The sequence below is a fragment of the Nanorana parkeri genome, unplaced genomic scaffold (assembly GCF_000935625.1).
Source record: "Nanorana parkeri isolate BGI_ZX_2015 unplaced genomic scaffold, ASM93562v1 scaffold497, whole genome shotgun sequence".
Lineage (NCBI taxonomy): Eukaryota > Metazoa > Chordata > Amphibia > Anura > Dicroglossidae > Nanorana > Nanorana parkeri.
In genome coordinates, this window is record NW_017306765.1 from 422,725 (window position 1) to 439,874 (window position 17,150).

General features: G+C 43.9%; 1 protein-coding gene across 1 annotated transcript in view; it reads right to left on the minus strand.

The window, feature by feature from the left end:
• LOC108790729 (SRC kinase signaling inhibitor 1-like) overlaps nt 1–17,150 on the minus strand; it is a 584,474-nt gene that overhangs the window by 395,271 nt on the left and 172,053 nt on the right. Inside the window, exon 2 of the mRNA XM_018561058.1 lies at nt 8,246–8,529. Within this exon, the coding sequence (XP_018416560.1) occupies nt 8,246–8,529 (284 nt within the window). The remainder of the gene's footprint in view (nt 1–8,245; nt 8,530–17,150) is intronic.

Consider the following 17,150-nt stretch of genomic DNA (forward strand, 5'->3'; position numbering starts at 1 on the left):
GTGTGAGTAGTTTGCTCCTATATACACCTGTCCCCGCGCCCATGCGGCGTCACCCATCATGCAGAGTAAGAGTACAGCCGCAGGTTAGTGAGTGATGAGAAAATTTTACCCAGTGAACGTGCATACAGTCAGTGTTATTACGATGTTTGCCGCCCCCTGCTGGCACGAACAGGGTATGCAAGAAGGAGACTATGTCCCTGAATGTCACACGTGCTGACATAAGAACACTGCGGCCGGTGAGCGCCGCCCCCCTAACACACACGGAGCTCCGACATGCTCCCCGTTACCGAGTGACCCCCAGCCTTGAGAGGTGACCTGACGAGCCCTGGCAGCAAAGCAACGAGACCGCCGGCCGCCGCCGGCGTTACCTGGATCGTGACGTCAGAACCGGAAATGACGTAAACCCCGGAAGTAACGATCGTCCGTGGCTAAGCTCCCCAGGATGCTGATGAAAGCCGTGCCCAGGTGAGTCTACCTGCCTGTCTTATGTGGGAGAGGAGGGAACGGACTCCTCACACAAATACAGGCTAATCAATTAGCCTTCAAACATATAACGAATGTTCGTAACGGAACGAAACGGAATTTCGTATTTCCTGCCTGTGTATTGTAATGCAACCCCCAGCAGCAGCGGATCCGTATTTCGGATTAAAAAAAAAAAGTTGTCATGTTTTTAAACCTCATTTACAGGGGTAATATTAGTTCCTGTTTCAAAGAAATTCGGATCCGAAATTCGTTAACGGAATTTCGGATTTCGGATATAAATTCGGAAACTGCAATTCGGATTTCGTATGCTTACGAATCTACGAGTTTCAGGAAAATTCGCACGCATTTCGATTAGTAACGAAACGAATCGCACATGTCTATGTTGGAGGTGACAGGTTGAATAAAGTGTACCTGTCACCTCCAAATGTTATCACACAGGGGATTTGTTAACCCCTGTGTAATAGCAATACAGTTAAGTTTAAAAAATAAATAGTTAAAAAAAAGTAAAAAATATTAAAAACGTAACAAAATAAAAAAATAAAACAAAAATACCAAATATGAATAATAAGTCTTTACTGTTTGTGTTCCTCAAGCTTTAAATCATATTTAAATATAGGTCCTATGTGCAGTGCTCTATCGGTATGTCGCATTAGCAGGACTATTATCCAAATTTCAGTGTAATAGCAATACAGTTAAGTAAAATAAATAGTAAAAAATATTAAAAACGTAAAACAAAATAAAAATGTAAAAAATAAAAAGGCGATAAAGTAAAAATAATAAAACAAAACAAATAACCCAAGTCTGCACCAAGCCTAAAGGGTAAATTCACTTTCCCAAGTAATTTGGGAAAATGGAATTACCCGCACAAATCTCCCTCCCACTATACTTACCTTTCGGCGAATGGTCCTTCCCGTCCACCAGTACGGGTGTACTATCTGTAACTGTTCCATGTATTCTGAATTTCGCTCGCAAATTGCAAGCACTCGTTGGTCAACGCTGCCACCCGACGGCACTGACCAATGAGCAGCGCTTCTTAGCACTGCTAAATATGGTTTTGGTTAAAATTATTTTCTTTGTATCAGGACAAGTAGATTGTCATGAGGGACAAGTAGATTCGGCCCCCGCTTTAGTCCTTGGACAAGTAGTTTTTTTCAAAAGTGTCCACACCCCTGCATAACCCACTCAATTGCACAGATCTAGCTAATATTCATATACAGTGGTACCTCGTTCACAAACTTAATTTCACGATTCTAGTCGGGAACCGAATTGGTCGTGAACCGAATCAAACTGTGATCAGACCGCAATCTTGACTAGAAGAAGCCACAACCTTGTGTCAGAGCAGGAAAGATGGCTGTGGTTACATAATTAAATAGTCAGGTTGAAAAAAGACACATGTCCATCGAGTTAAACCTATAGAGATATGAAAAAAAAGCTTAAACTGAACGCTATGCCCACAATTACCCACTGTTGATCCCGAGGAAGGCAAAAAAACCCCCCTATAAAGCATGGTTCAATTTGCTCCAACAGGGGAAAAAAAATTCCTTCCTGATCCCATAAGGCAATCGCATATTCCTGGATCAACAATCTCTGATGCTTAATATACCTATAAGAACTCAATATCCAGTAATATTCTGTGCATTTAGGAATACATCCAGATTTTTTATTAAACAATTAACTGAGCTAGCTAGAACTAGCTCCTGGGGGAGTTTATTCCACATTTTCGCAGCTCTAACTGTGAAGAATCCTTTCCGAATGCAAAGATTAAACCTATTTTCCTCCAGGCGCAAAGAGTGCCACCTTGTCCTTTGCAGTGACCTTAAGGCCTTGTTCACACCAAATGCAGACCAGATCCAATCAGGTTTCTGCACACGCACGATGCGTTTTGATGCATTTTTGATGCGTTTTTTTTCCCAGGAAGCTAACAAGGTTATGAGGTCATTTCCTTTTACCTCTGACCTTTCATTAGCTGTTCCGATTATTTCCTGCTTCCTCTGACCTTGTTTCACATGTAAAATTGTTGCAACATGGATCCATGGGATGCAGGCATGCTCCTGGTGATGCTTATTATACTGCTACGCCAAAGTGATGTAAGGAGACGTCGCTTTTGGTTGCACCCACTGATGAGAGAAAGAGATCCAAAGGGCCAGTTCGGCCTGACATTTTATTTTTAATTTCTGTTTTGAAATTTTCATTTTGGTGCACCTCTAATTTATTTATTTTTTAAAAACTTTTTTAACACCGGGAACCTAATGTCCCTCACCTCATCAAAAGGAGCCCTGCCGCTCCTCTGCTCCCTGGTGGCAAATGCGGCTCTTCATACCAGTGTTGAGAGGCGGCTCTGATCACACCTGTCGGCACTCCCTCTCTCTCCTCCTGGCCGCTCTGAAGCTGCAGCGGCTGGGAGGAGAGAGAGGGAGCGCAGAGAGGTGTGATCACCGTCGTGGCCGTCTTAAAGGGGCCCCCCTCCCAGTCCGCATCTTTCCGCCCCCCACCACAACCACCAGCGCCCTCAGGCAGCTGCTTGACCTGACTGTAGGGTAGCGCCGGCTCTGATTGCGGTGCCATGTGTTCCAGTGCAGGTGATCACACTTCGGGAGGGAGGCGTGCTTGTGGTACCACTGAAATGTAGGGTATAACCATGCCCCCTCCCACCCTAGAACGTGGGAGAAGTGGTTCAGTGTGATCATGCCATGAGAATGTCAGATGAACGCACTGGATGGTGTGAACGCTGAGAACGTATTCTCTTGGAACCTGGTTTAGTGGGTATGGAACATCCTGTGGCATTATGATGCCCCAATGGTCACATTGGCTTCTTTTTTTTTAAGGGGGTAAATAATATTGCTAAACAGTAAATATTTGCGCTTATGGGTCTCTTTCCCTTATAACCCAAAAATGAGAGCCGCAGTGAAAAAACTAAAACAAAACAAACGATATTTGGTCAAAATAACTAAAAACAAAAATACACTGTGCTACCTCCTCTCAACATTTAGCCCTTATCCCCAAACCCTACACAACAAATAATCAGTGACTGTTGAAGGGAGCTAGTGCGGTGCACTTTTCTGGCTCACTATTTGCCATAAACATGGTTTGCAGAATTTAATTAGGGAGTTTCTTTTGGCTCCAGTACTGATTGGATTGTGATATATTTAAAAAATGTTCACATTTAGAAGATTGTTATATTCACATCTAGCTTTCATATAACGATATTTTATTGATTTGTTTGCATTATGTTGCTATATTTAGTGGTCTTTTTCATATACACGGATTACCGACTATTTGTTGCTTAGGGTTTGGGGATAAGGGCTAAATGTTGAGGGGAGATAGTGCAGTGTATTTTAGTTTTTAGAAATAATAATAATAACTCAGGAACACAGACAAACAGACAAACACAGAGAGTGGCCCGAGGAGGTAGTGTGAGGCTCCACACAAGGCACATGGCAGGGGGGACAGCTGGAGAAACAGTGTGGGATGAGCTTACAGTAACCCCAGGGTCTGCATCATGCAACGCATGCTCCCTGTGTGTATTTGCCACTAGGTCCTGTTTCCTTGTGCACATGCACAAGCCTTACTGCACCTCTTGGGAACTGTCTTGTCCTGCTTACACTAGTCCAGCGCCCCTTGGACTCCTGCATCCATTGCACTTCTCTCAGCTCGGTCTGCAGGGGTGTGTTGGTGGGACGCAACCTGGGAGCTGCCCTGCCGCACAACATCCTCACTATCAGAGGCTCTGGAGAAGACCAGGCTCACTTTAGATCCTGTGCCTCTGACACACCCACGTTTACTGTGCAGACACTCTGTTCCCGGTTCCCTGCGTTTATCAGAACTTATATCCCTTCATTCCCCAATATCTGCATTCTAGGGCTGTTCCCTGTTCCAGACTGCTCTGTGAACCTGGAGCTCAAGATCCCCAGTGCCCCGGTTCCCTGATCGTGACAGTGTGCATGATTCGACCCAAATTGCTTCAGTTTTTCAGGCGTATTATTGGGGTCTTTATAATATCCGTAATCTTTCTCTAGGTCAGACTCCCCACCTACCATTTGCGGACTTATTAGACTATATAACTAGGATGGGACTACATCCTGTTGACCCATCCGTGTTGACCTCCCTTTCTGCTCCTTGTTCCTCTGAGGAGGTCCTATCCTTTTGGCTGGTAAAAGCCTAGGGCCAGATGGCTTTTCTAATTCTTTCTATAAACTTTTTAAACAATCACTATCCGCTCTCTTAAGTACTACATTTAATTCCATCTCTGACAAATTTACCCTTCCTCAGATAGTCACAGAAGGCCCATATAATCCTAACACCTAAATATCAGAAAGACCCTATGTTGTGTGCAAGCTACAGACCCAACTCTCTGATAAATGTGGACTTAAAGATCTATGCTAAGGTAGTGGCAAATCCGCTCTATCCTCTCAATGCCTCAGCAATTCACTCAGTGCACTTGGGCTTTGTCCCTCAACGCGATGCCAGGGACAACACAATCAAAACAATCATTTATCTTATATCCCATGCATACTCACAAACTCCCCTTATGCTTTCTCTCATTGGACGCAGAGAAGGATGGTGATTGCCTAGACTGGAACTTTCTACAAGCCACTTTGTCTCAGCTTGGGCTGCCCTCGCAGTTTATCACTAAGATTATGGCAATGTATGACTTTCCCATGTCCCATGGCTGCCCATTTTTTCTATTCTTTTATATCCTAGCAATGCAATATCTTGCAAATGCTTTATGGGCCAACACCTTTTTTAGCCTCTTTGTGGATGATTTACTTTTATATATCAAAAACACAAAAATTGTTTTCCTTTCAAGAACTTGACTTGTTTGGCTACCTCAGCAATTTTAAGATCAATACTTTAAAATCCCAAGTCCTAGATGTGTCATTGTCCAAGCCTGATTTAGTCCTTCTGCAATTGTCAATTCCTTTTCGCTAGGTCACCACTTTTACAACCCCAATTCTGAAAATGTTGAGTGCATATAATATGGATAGATTTTATGAATTAAATTTTGCACCATAATTGTCTTCTACTCTAGCTCATTTACATGTCTAGTCCACCAAGCAGCATTCCTGATTTGGTTGAATGTCCCTCTGTAAGAGGGACATTTTGTCCCAATTTCTTTATCTTTTTCAGACCCTGCTTATCAAACTTCCTAAACCTTTTTTCCACATTCTTCGGTCCTCTTTGCTGCAATATGTCTGGACAGTTTCTTTAGCCACGGTGAGTCATGATATACTGACCCAACCTAAATTGCAGGGTGGGACAGGTCTCCCACACATGTCACTTTACTATACTTCAGTGGTGTTAAGCCATCTGTCAGAGTTACTCATGCAAATTTAAAGATAAGGGTATCTATTGAGCAGAACCTGTCTCCCGTCCCTCTCACGACCTTGCCATTGACCCAGCTGAAGATGAGGCCTCCTCCTAACTCCCCTCCATCTTTAGTGACTGGAGGTTTGGGTCTTGGTGATTCGGAATCATAACATTTCTTCTCATGTTGGACCCATGACTCTCATTTTGGATAACTCGGGATTCCCTTTCAGACATGACAATTTCTTTGCTGGCAGCATGCAAAACCATTTACCAATCTTACATGGACTTACCACGTGTCTCAAACCCTTGGTAAACTTGAATCCCCCGACTGGCCCTCAACATGGTAAGTGGTTGCAATACTTTCAACTCATACACTACTATTCACACTTATCAATGCTTCCTTCCCTTAAGAGATCATTGACTCACGTTGAGGATCTCTGTCTTGATAGTGATGACTAATCTCACATGATCTCATCTTTGAAATATTCTACTGCTTCATGCATTTCTTAACCGCACCTATTTTACTAGGGATTGGTAGAGAGAGCTGGTACATCCTATTGAGGACCCAGAATGGGAAAAGGCCTTCTATCTGACCTTTAAAGCTAGTGTATATAGCCAGACCCAGGAACGTAATTATTAGATCATTGCCAGGTAGTACTGATGTTCGGATATGATCAAATATGCTCGTTTGACATCTGACAGGTCCTGGCATTGTGGCGATGGGCCAGATACCATGCTTCACATCTGGTGGGATTGCCAACCAATCTGTTCCTTTTGGCAAACTATATTTCAGATCTGCGAAGAGGTTATGGGACACTGCTGCTCCAAGACTCCTTAGATGTCCCTGCTGTTGATCCTCCTAGGACTCCCCTTAGTAGCAAAAGCAGGAGTTGCTTAAATATCTTATTTCTGCGGGTTGTGCTCTCATAACTAGGCTCTGGAAAACTTTTCCTGTATCTTCCATCAAGGACTAGATATCTGAAGTTAATATTATGTGCAAGGAGGAAATTGCTGCTAGGTTGTCAGATAATTACCCCCCCCCCCGCCCCCCTTAATTGCTGCTTGGAGTGTCTGAATAGAGTTTTCAGGTACGCCGTTTTACGGCCTTTGGGTGACCCTGGCTGCCTCTGTCTGTTTCAACTCGTCTCTTCTTTTTTGCTATTTCTCTTCTTCTTTGATATCATCCTCTCTTTCTCTTGCTCCTGCTCTGCTCTTACATCTCTTTCTTTAGTGGCTCTCTGGCTTGCACAGTATGGAACCGTTGAACTGTTCTATGATTTCTCTTTACGTTCTGTCCCGAGGAGGAGGGACCTGGAATTGTAATGCTATAAAGCCGCCAAGGCTCTAAACTGATTTTCTGCGCCATTCTTTGGTGTATGTTATTCAGACCCCTGCTCAGATTAATGTATAATGCTTACAGGGTTATTCACAAGGGTGAAGAGTTTGTAGAAGGCAGGAGAAGTGAACAATCTAGGACAACATAGCTGAACTGGAAAGTGAACTGAATTGGAGAATTTTTCCAAATCAGCTATTTTGGCCTAGGTTGTTTAATACCCCTGTTAGTATTTGCTTCTGTTATTTCTGTGACCTGGTCCTCTTTATGTTATTTGTTATTTGCTTGTCATGTTTTTGTTTAATTTACAAATAAAAATGTACTCTGTAAAAAAAATATTTGTGATGTTCAGAATCAATAAAAATCAGATATCAACTTTAATTTCAACAAACTAAAAGCTGTTAAAAAATAAGGTTATGAGGGCAACAGTGCATTATTACATTGTGATATTATGTTAGGAAATGAAGCATATATTTTTCAATTAAATGAAACGCATGTTCTGTAACTAGAAATCAGTATGGTCTTTGTATTTCTTGAAGCAAATAGGTGATCCTTGCAGACCTCAGAGCTAAGGACCTACCTCTGCATGATAAATTAACTGTTACGTTTTGAAAGACCTAACTGGTTAAACAATTACATATGTCTAAACAGGTTTTTCCCACTCTGAAGAGAGCTTTAACAGGGCTCATGATAAGAGAAACCTAATTTGTAAGGATCTGAAAGTCAGGTATTAGTTCATGTGTGGAGACCTCTGATCAATCCTGCAAACCTCAGTTGCAATCATAAAAAGTGTTTGATTGTGAAGGAGATTACATGTGTTGCCTATATACAATCATATTCATACTGTCATTTTCCTACTGAAGGATGTTAACAAAATGTAGAAACTGTTTAATTGTCATGGACAATACAGTGCTTTATACCACTAAAAAACCCTTTCACTCATAGGAACCAATTTTGCTTGTTTCCTTTATCACAGCAGATAATGTTTTTGTAAAATAATTTGCCTAGTTTGCTCTGGGCTCTAATCTCCAGTTTACCCTGCTGAAATAAAACATGAAGATCTGGCTAGCGTAAATGCTTACACAAAACAGCAAAAGGTTAATACAATGAGGATGTCCTCACCTGATCCCGAATCCTCTCTTGCTGGCCTCGGATGGCTAGAGCATGTTGAGGGTATTTGTTCTTGAGATGATCCATGAAAGCATCCCTCTTCCTATCCATGTCAGACTTCTGGAGATTGGTTAGTGCCTCCAGGCTTTGGGCAGCAATAACAGTGTGCCGACGCTCTGAAGTATGCACCAAGCCCACATTGGAAAAACGCCTGGTCCCATTACCAAGAGTACGGTACTCTCGGGGGTATTCAGCATCGTCTGCAGAGATCATGTGTGACCCAGACCGGCTGGAATCTGCAGAGAGAAGTAACAGTAACAAGCATGAGATAAACTGAACAGTCACTAATCCTATGGACCTCCATCTATAGAAATTGCAGGACTTGCAGTATTTGACATTAGAATTCTTCGCATTCAGTGTGACAGCACATGGGTCAGTCAACCTAAGACGGTATGACTGCTCTACTGGCAGTTTACTTTAGAAATTAAATATATATAGCTGTGTAAGGAAATATAAATAATGGCAGCATAATGTTTACCATACGGATAACAACACCGATATATAAAAGATTTCTTCTCCCAATTACCACTCTCATTTCAGCAAAATGGTTTGTAAGGTGTAACTGGTGTTTCTTTCTATTCCTGTTATTCTGTGACTGGCTGTAGCTGGTCATACACCAGTAGAATTCAGTGAGAGAAAAATTGTTTTCAAACCATTTGTTCGATACCACTTTTTCAGGACCAAGTACAAGTACTTCCCCTCATGTACTTGCCGATACCAATTACTGATACTTTTTCTTTAAGGGATAGGTGACTTTAAATGATCCATAGTACAACTACATGCTATGTACTATGGATCATGATTTAACCTAGTCATGTTAGCACGGGAGAATTGTAAATCTATTGCTGTAGTGTAGTGGAGGTGTGTGCTGTATACAGGTGAAACTCGAATAATTAGAATATCGTGCAAAAGTAATTGCAGTAAGTGCTGCAAAAGGGGCCCAAACCAAGTACTGAGTACATATGCATGCTTGTACTTTTCAGAGGTCCGATATTGTTCTATGTACAATCCTTGTTTTATTGATTGCATGTAATAATCTACTTTTTTGAGGTTGTGGATTTGGGGTTGTTGGGGTTTTCATGAGCTGTAAGCCATAATCATCACAATTATGACAAATCACGGCTTGAATTATCTTGCTTTGCATGTAATGAGTCTATCTCATATATTAGTTTCACCTTTTAAGTTGCATTAGTGAAATAAATGAACTTTTCACGATATTCTAATTATTCGAGTTTCACCTGTATATGTATTACATATACATTACACACGTCCAGTACACTATAGCAATAGATTTACAGCCAGCCCCGTCCCAGCTTCCCTCACTCACAGTTTCATTCCGATCCCTGTTGCCTCACGAGGTGCCTCTTGTAGTCGGCACTGGGCAGGATCGCTGCATCGCGTCTCGGTGCTCAGCTTGTGGGAGGCGCTTGCAATTCTGCCCTGCTAACATGAATAGGTTAAATCATGATCCATAGTACATATACAGCACATACGTCCAGTACACTGCAGTAATAAAGTTACAATTATCCCCTGCTAACATAAATAGGTTAAATCATGATCCATAGTACATAATAGTACATAACATGTAGCTGTACTACGGATCCTTTAACCTATTCATGTTAGCAGGGGATCATTGTAAATCTATTGCTGCAGTGAATTGGGAATGTGTACTGTACATGTGCTATGTACTGCATATAGAATGCACTGCAGCAATAGATATACAATTCTGTACTGCTAACATGAACGGGGCTAATTGATCCGTAGTACAACTACATGTTACGTACTATGGATCATTTAACCCATTCATATTAGCAGGGGATAATTGTAAACCTATTGTTGCAGTGCATATAGTACATGTACATATAGAGTACACACTGCTAATACACTTGACACAAAAGATTTACAATTATCCTCTGCTAACATGAATGGGTTAAATGATCCATAGTACAGGGCTACATATGGATCTTTTAATCCATTCATGTTAGCAGAGTGTAATTGTAAATCTATTGTCTCCAGTGTATTAGCAGTCTGTACTCTATATGTACTTCATATAGAGTACAGACTGCTAATACATTGGAGACCATAGATTTACAATTATCCTCTGCTTAATAGGAGCTCCTCCCACCGGACCAGCGCTGACTCGCCGCTGCTCTCCGTCACTGAAGGACGGCGCTGAGCTGAAGAGGAGCGTCGTGTCACTGCTGCCCCGGTGGGCGGCGCTCTCAGTGTGGGATCCTCTAGGCCAGTGGTGGCGAACCTATGGCATGCGTGCCAGAGTGGGCACGCGGGGCCGTTTCTGCTGGCACGCGAGCCCAGGTCCGCCGTACCACTTCAAAGCTCACTGATGGGCACGCAGGTGCAGAAAAGAGCTTCAGAGACGATGTCCGATGCTAGTACCGGTATCGGGACATCCCTAATGCATACTGATACTTTTTGGATTCGTTGAATGGTTGTCCACACTCTCCTTACAAGATAAGTATACACATACATATACTTCATATGTATACAGCCGTACATCAGTTTGGAACCCTATTGGAGGTTTCCTCTTGGGACTTTCATCTTTACCGACACGGACGGCTGTCCGGGAACTAAATCCTCTGGGGCTAATCAGACATATTATATGTCTATGGAGACATGATGTGGATCAGACAGTTGATTGCTGAATGAACATTATCCTGTGAGTCCATCCGTATCGGATATGTGCAAATTGATTCCTTCACTGCCAGCATATACATGCCATATAGATCGTTTAAACAACGGCATTAAAGATCTCATGAATAATGCTGGTTGTTCAATCTGATATGTCCATTGATCTGTCTATTCTATAGTGGATTTTGATGCCTGTTGGGGTCCATATAAAGTACATCCCTTTGATTGATACATTTCATCTGATGGGAAGCCTGTAAGGTACTGGCCGTGGTCTGGTAGGATCTCAGCTACAGACAGTAATGCACCATGGAATAAGTAGTAACAGGACTAAGTTGTGGCAATCAAAAGCAGTGTTTTAATCCAAGTAAAGTAATTTAGCAACAATCTGATAACAGCAGTTAACATGCTGTGTTTGTAATCCAGGTAAAGCAAAACAAATGACAAACGCACTCAACAATTTGTCACCAACTATACAGTAAGGTGCACACGAAATGGGCTTTAAACAGTAAACAGTAGAAAGGTATCATGGCACACTCACAAGTCAGCATGTAAAAAAACTTGTCTCACTACCAGGGGCGTAACAACCGGCGGGGCACTTGTCCCAGGCGCAGGACTGAGGGGGGAGCGCCGTCACGACCCCCGCTAAACGAAGCCATGGCTCCCTCTCTCTGACACGATCACCTGGCTCTGTCATCGGGCGGCCGCTCGCTCCTCCATGGCCACTGCGAGCGGCCCTCTACAGTGCCTGATTGGAGGGCGCGTCTGGCTTGATCAGGCAGACGCGGCTCCCCAATCAGGCACTGTAGAGGCCTCGGAAGAGCGAGCGGCCGCCCGATGACAGAGCCGGGTGATCGTGTCAGAGAGAGGGAGCCACTGAGAAGCAAGCGGCCACCCGATCATACTGCGTGGCCGAGCGGAGGATCGATAAGTATCATTTATATTTACCGATCCTCTGTGCAGCACAAACACCGGAGTGATTGTGTGATCACTCCGGTGTTTGTAAATAACTGGGGACACATAGGGGGTTATTCACAAAGCTGCCGAAGGCAGCCGTGTGAATAACCAACCCGAAGTGAAGTGAGCCGAACGCCGTTCGGCTAATCACTTCAGGCTTGTACAGCTGATTTCAGCCGTACACCGACTGAAATGAGCCATACAACGGCTTGCTGCGGCTGGGTTCGGGTCGGTCGAAGTGCAGAAGGAGTTTGACTCGGCTAATCCGCCGAGCGCCCTTCGGCTCAGCTATTCTGCTCAGTACCTCTGTGGTACCGAGAAGAATAGAAAAAGTAGAAAAATAGGAGAACATGATTGGGCGGAGCTAGCAGTGACAGCTAGCACCGCCCAACTGTTTTCTATTGGACGGGACCAGCTGTATCTCCCTCCCAGCTATTTCTATTTCTAATGTACCGCCCAAATCGTGGATCCACAGCACACCAACACACCTTTGAACAGTTTTATCGCAGATTTAATAATAACACAATATATAAATCAACTATGACAATAGTATACCCAACAGTCACACAAAAGGATATTAAGCAGCAGGCTAAGGCACTCTACAACTCAGTAGCTGCAGCTATCTGCTGTCAGCACTGATGTATGCGAGGCCAAATGTCTTTAAATGTCCTCTCTGTAATGGGGTATGTGCCCCTTTAAGGTTTCCCTTTTGCAATGCCCAACCCTTCCTAGACTACTGCCCAGTAGTGGTGTCCTAAGCTAGCCGGTGTTGGGGCCCTTACTGTAGTGCAGGTATGAACAGCAAACAGGTTCTCAATGTGGCCAAAGGCCTCTCACCAATCCTCAGGTCAGTTGGAACAGATGAAACTGATAGCAGATGCTGGACGCCCTCTTACCTCTTCAGCTCAGGCTCAGTAGGGGAAGTCGTCTGGGTCCTTGATAGGAAGTCTTCACTCATCCAGGATGCTTGCAGTCATCTTGGTTGGCTCCGTCTAGCTTCTCTCTCAGCTGGGCGGCTGAATCACTCTGGCGGCTGGTTCGGCCGTGCAACTAGGCCTCGACGTCCCTTGCGGTCACCGGACCTCCCTTCAGTCACTCGATAGTCCTCTCCGGTTCAGCAACTCGGATCAGTCTCTCTATACACCGCTGCACAGAGCCTGTTCAAGTGTTCGGGTTCAAGTGAAACCCGAACACTCTAGCGACGTGCAGAAATTTTTTTGGGAGAATGAGCCGTGGCATGTTCATATGTAAATAGCGCCACCTTTTCATATATAAATATCACAGTTGAGACTATTTTTAGTGGGGGACCAGTAGCCCCTATCTTAATTTTGGTTGCCCCTGTCTGCCTGACATCTTGTGTCCGGGTTTCTGTTGCCATGAAACCCGGACACAGCATTCAAAACATGGACTGTCTGGGTGAATCCTGTACAGGTGGCAACCCTACCTGTGTGCCCTGTATATCAGCGGTGACCACACAGCTCTGTCTCACACAGTTTTAGCCCACACAGGGCTGCACAGGTCTGTCCTCTTCAGATAGCTGTCCCAGACTGAGCGCGCACAGCAGCCACCACCCCTAAGTCTCCTCCTCTCTCCTGCACAGCCTCCTGGGAGCTGTAGAATGGTGTAGGTGACTGGTGGAGGATGGTGTAGGTGAAGTGGGAAAGTGCTATGGAAGGTGGCATAGAGGACAATGCAAAAAGGAGGGTTTGAAGAATGGAAGAGATGGTGGAGGAAAGAAAAATAGGTGTGTGTGGGTGGGGTGGGGAGTAAGTAACACACAAGTCCCATGGTGTGAACTAGGGATGCACCAATACTGGTTTTTCGGTATCGAGTACCAGTACCAATATTTTTTTTTTGGTACTAGCCAATACGGAGTACCAATACCGGTGCCATGTGCCCCGATTATCAGGAAGCTGGGCAGCAGATCATGACCTGGACCTGGTCATGTCATGACCCGCCTTTTGGCTTCCTGATTGCATAGGAAGCCGGCTTCACTTGTTGCTAGGCAGCCTGGCTTCCTGACCAATCAAAATCAGGGCTCATGGAGAGGGAAGTGATTTGGGGTATGTTAGGGTCATTGTCCTCTGTCAGCTTATGATATATTTGCAGGATTTTCTCCAAAATTGGAGTGATCGACAGCAGTGGTGTAACCAAAGTTACCGTCGCCCGGGGCAGAACACAATTTTGTGCCCCCCTCCCCCCCCAATCGACCCCAATGAGTGGCCACATAATTTGCCTGCTTAATTGTGTTTGGCCACTATTGGCAGGGCCGTCTTCAATTTTAAATGGAACCTCTGCAGATTTTGCTGATTGACCCCTACAACCCTGACCCACCACTTCCCAACCTAGCCCCCCGTATCCACTTACATCACCTTCCCCCAAAAAGAAACTAAAACAATAAAAACATATATTTCTGGCCCTCAGGGAGTGGAAGCATGTCATCTCCTACATTTTCAGCATGAAGATCTCTGGACTGTTGGCACAGTGGTCAGTGTAATACATGTAAATATACTCCGCTCCCTCCAATACAGAGACTTTACAGCCTGGAATTCTGCTTTAAGCCTTTCAGTCTTTGGAATGCAAGCATCGGCATGCTTCTCATACGGGCCACAGAACTCACAAATCATGTACAAGAGAGCAGTGCAAGACTGCTCTCTGATGGAGTTCTAAGCACAGGGAAAAGTTCATCTCTTCACTGCTCCTGCGCGCTGACAGACCTTACAGCTGAATTGTGCTTCCTCGCTGGCTGGCGCCCCCCCTCCCATCTCTGCACCCAGGGCAGCCACACCGTCCGTCCCCCCCAGTTGTTACGCCACTGATTGACAGGAAAGTTCCCCAGAAATGACAGATTAGGCTTGATTTACTAAAGACAAGTAGGCTGTTCACTTTGCAAGGGAAGTTTCATTTAGCTAGTGAATCAGGTGAAGCTCTGCTGACTTTCGTCACCCAATCATGTGCAAGGAAACATACTGGGTTTTTTTTAAATTTTATTTGCACGTGATTGGGTTATCTTAACAAGGTGAAATGTCACCACATTCACCAAGCTAAGGGAAACTTCCCCTGCAAAATCCAAATTCCCTTCCAAACTGAACAGCCTATTTGCCTTTAGTAAAAATTAGGGCTGCGGAAATTAACAATTAATCCCTCATACTCACCTCTCCGCCGGCTTCCGGGTCTTCCGGGAGTTCCGGTGACGTCACGGGCATCAACGTCACCGGACTCCTCCCCCCTTCCCCAAGTGGCTCCGTCGGCTAACGAAGGGAAGGGGGGAGGAGTCCGGTGATGTCGATGTCCGTGACGGCTAACGAAGGGAAGGGGGAGGAGTCCGGTGACGGCTATGCCCGTGATGTCACCGGACTCCTCCCCTTCCCTTCGTTAGCTGACGAGAGACTAACGAGGGAGAGGAGGAAATCCAGCAGCAGGTTATTTAGTAGTGTACTCAATCTAGCTCATCGTATAAATGTAGCTCCATTTTATGTATCCATTGCATGCATTGTGTTTCTTACAATAATTTTAGATGCTCAGATATGCTTTATGGTACAATTGATTGAACAACTTGATTTTAAACTCAGTGAGCAGTGTAGAATGCTTGTCCTGGGGTTATGACGTCATGCGATGATTGCCTGCAGGCAATGCTTTTTAATTATTGTCACGAGAAGGCCAGTCTAAGCCGGGGCAACTGTGTGGAAGGTTACACAATTAGCCTGCCTTCCCTTTCTATGATAAATCGGGACTAGATCTCCAGAGGAACAGCCTTAACCAGGCCTATTGATGTTAAAATCCATTAATCAAAATTAATCGATTACATTTTTTTTCGATTAAACGAACACAAACATTTTAATCAGTAACAGCCCTAGTAAAAATCAAACTCATTGCACCAGATGCCGCAATGCGTCTCCAACATGTGGCCAAAATAGAAAGATCCATCTTGTGAAGCATTGTAGAACAATTATACCACCTAGATAAGATGTTATAATTATGTTCTTATGCTGTTGAGGAGACTGACATTTTGTGTGTGAAGATTATCCCAGTCTAGCTCCTACAGGAGCAATTTTCAGCTCAGTTTCCTATTTAGAGAGAAACACAAAATATTTGGGGTAGATTTCTTGAAGCAGGAGTTGATAGATTACAGACACTGCGTGGTCTGTCTTTTTTAATGAATAGGATTTCAATGCTTGTGGAGGGCCTAGAGAGCAATTTGAGTGGTTTAAGGGAACTTGTATGATGTGACAATTGAGAGTACCATATCCATGCTATCTGTGGGTTGTGAAATTCTAGTAAGATATATGATAGTGTGGGTAATTTGTGTTGTTGAACCATTTAAGTAATTTGAATCCTGTCCTCTCTGCACCACATCAAGAAATGAGAGTGCCGTAGCTTAGTCAAGCTGCACTACTCCATCCCACCTGTACTTGCGATCCATCCTGCCCCCCTCCTGCCCTCGAAATGCAACTTTATGGTCTCCTTGCTAAATAGCAATATACAATCGGACGACATGGAAGGGGTTGCACATGCTCTTACACCCATGTGATTAGTGAATTGTTTAGTTTAAGTGATGAGGCAGACTGCCACAGAGTTGATGTTTGGATTGAGAAATATTCTTACGTACAGTTGTATGGTGGCTGCAATGTCTGTTCATTACTGTAACAAATCATTGAGATGTTTTTGTACTCTCTGTATTTTACTATTCTACGTTTCAAAAAAGATGTTTTAAATAAAAAAAAGAAATGAGAGTGGACAAGGGCAGGGGGAAATCATTACCATAATCATTACCAGCAACAGTAGAAAAGTTCTGTCAGGTCTCCTATTAGGAGACATCCAGGATGTCAGGGCTGATGTTATGAAGTCATCCTCAAGTTTGGTCCACATTTTGGTAGTATCTTAAAGGAGAACTATGAGGTGAGTGATTTCCACTCAGCCTCATAGTTAGAGCCGACCTGTGACAAAGACAGGGATCTCAAGTCTCCCTGATGTTCAAGGAGTCTCCCTCTTTTGGACAGCAGCTCCCTGACGTCCGCGAGAGAGGCAAATAATCGAATTTTTTTTAAATCGATGAATCGATTAATTTCTATTAATTATAACGCACATACAGATCCAACTACATTGGCCTATACACATACAGCACAGCAATGAAGTAACAAAATGAACTAGGATCACACTAATCCAGCACGTGCCCCACTCAATATGGCCGCCGCTTGAGTGGGGCAACTCAGAATAATAACGTGCTGGATTAGTGTGATCCTAGATCATTTTA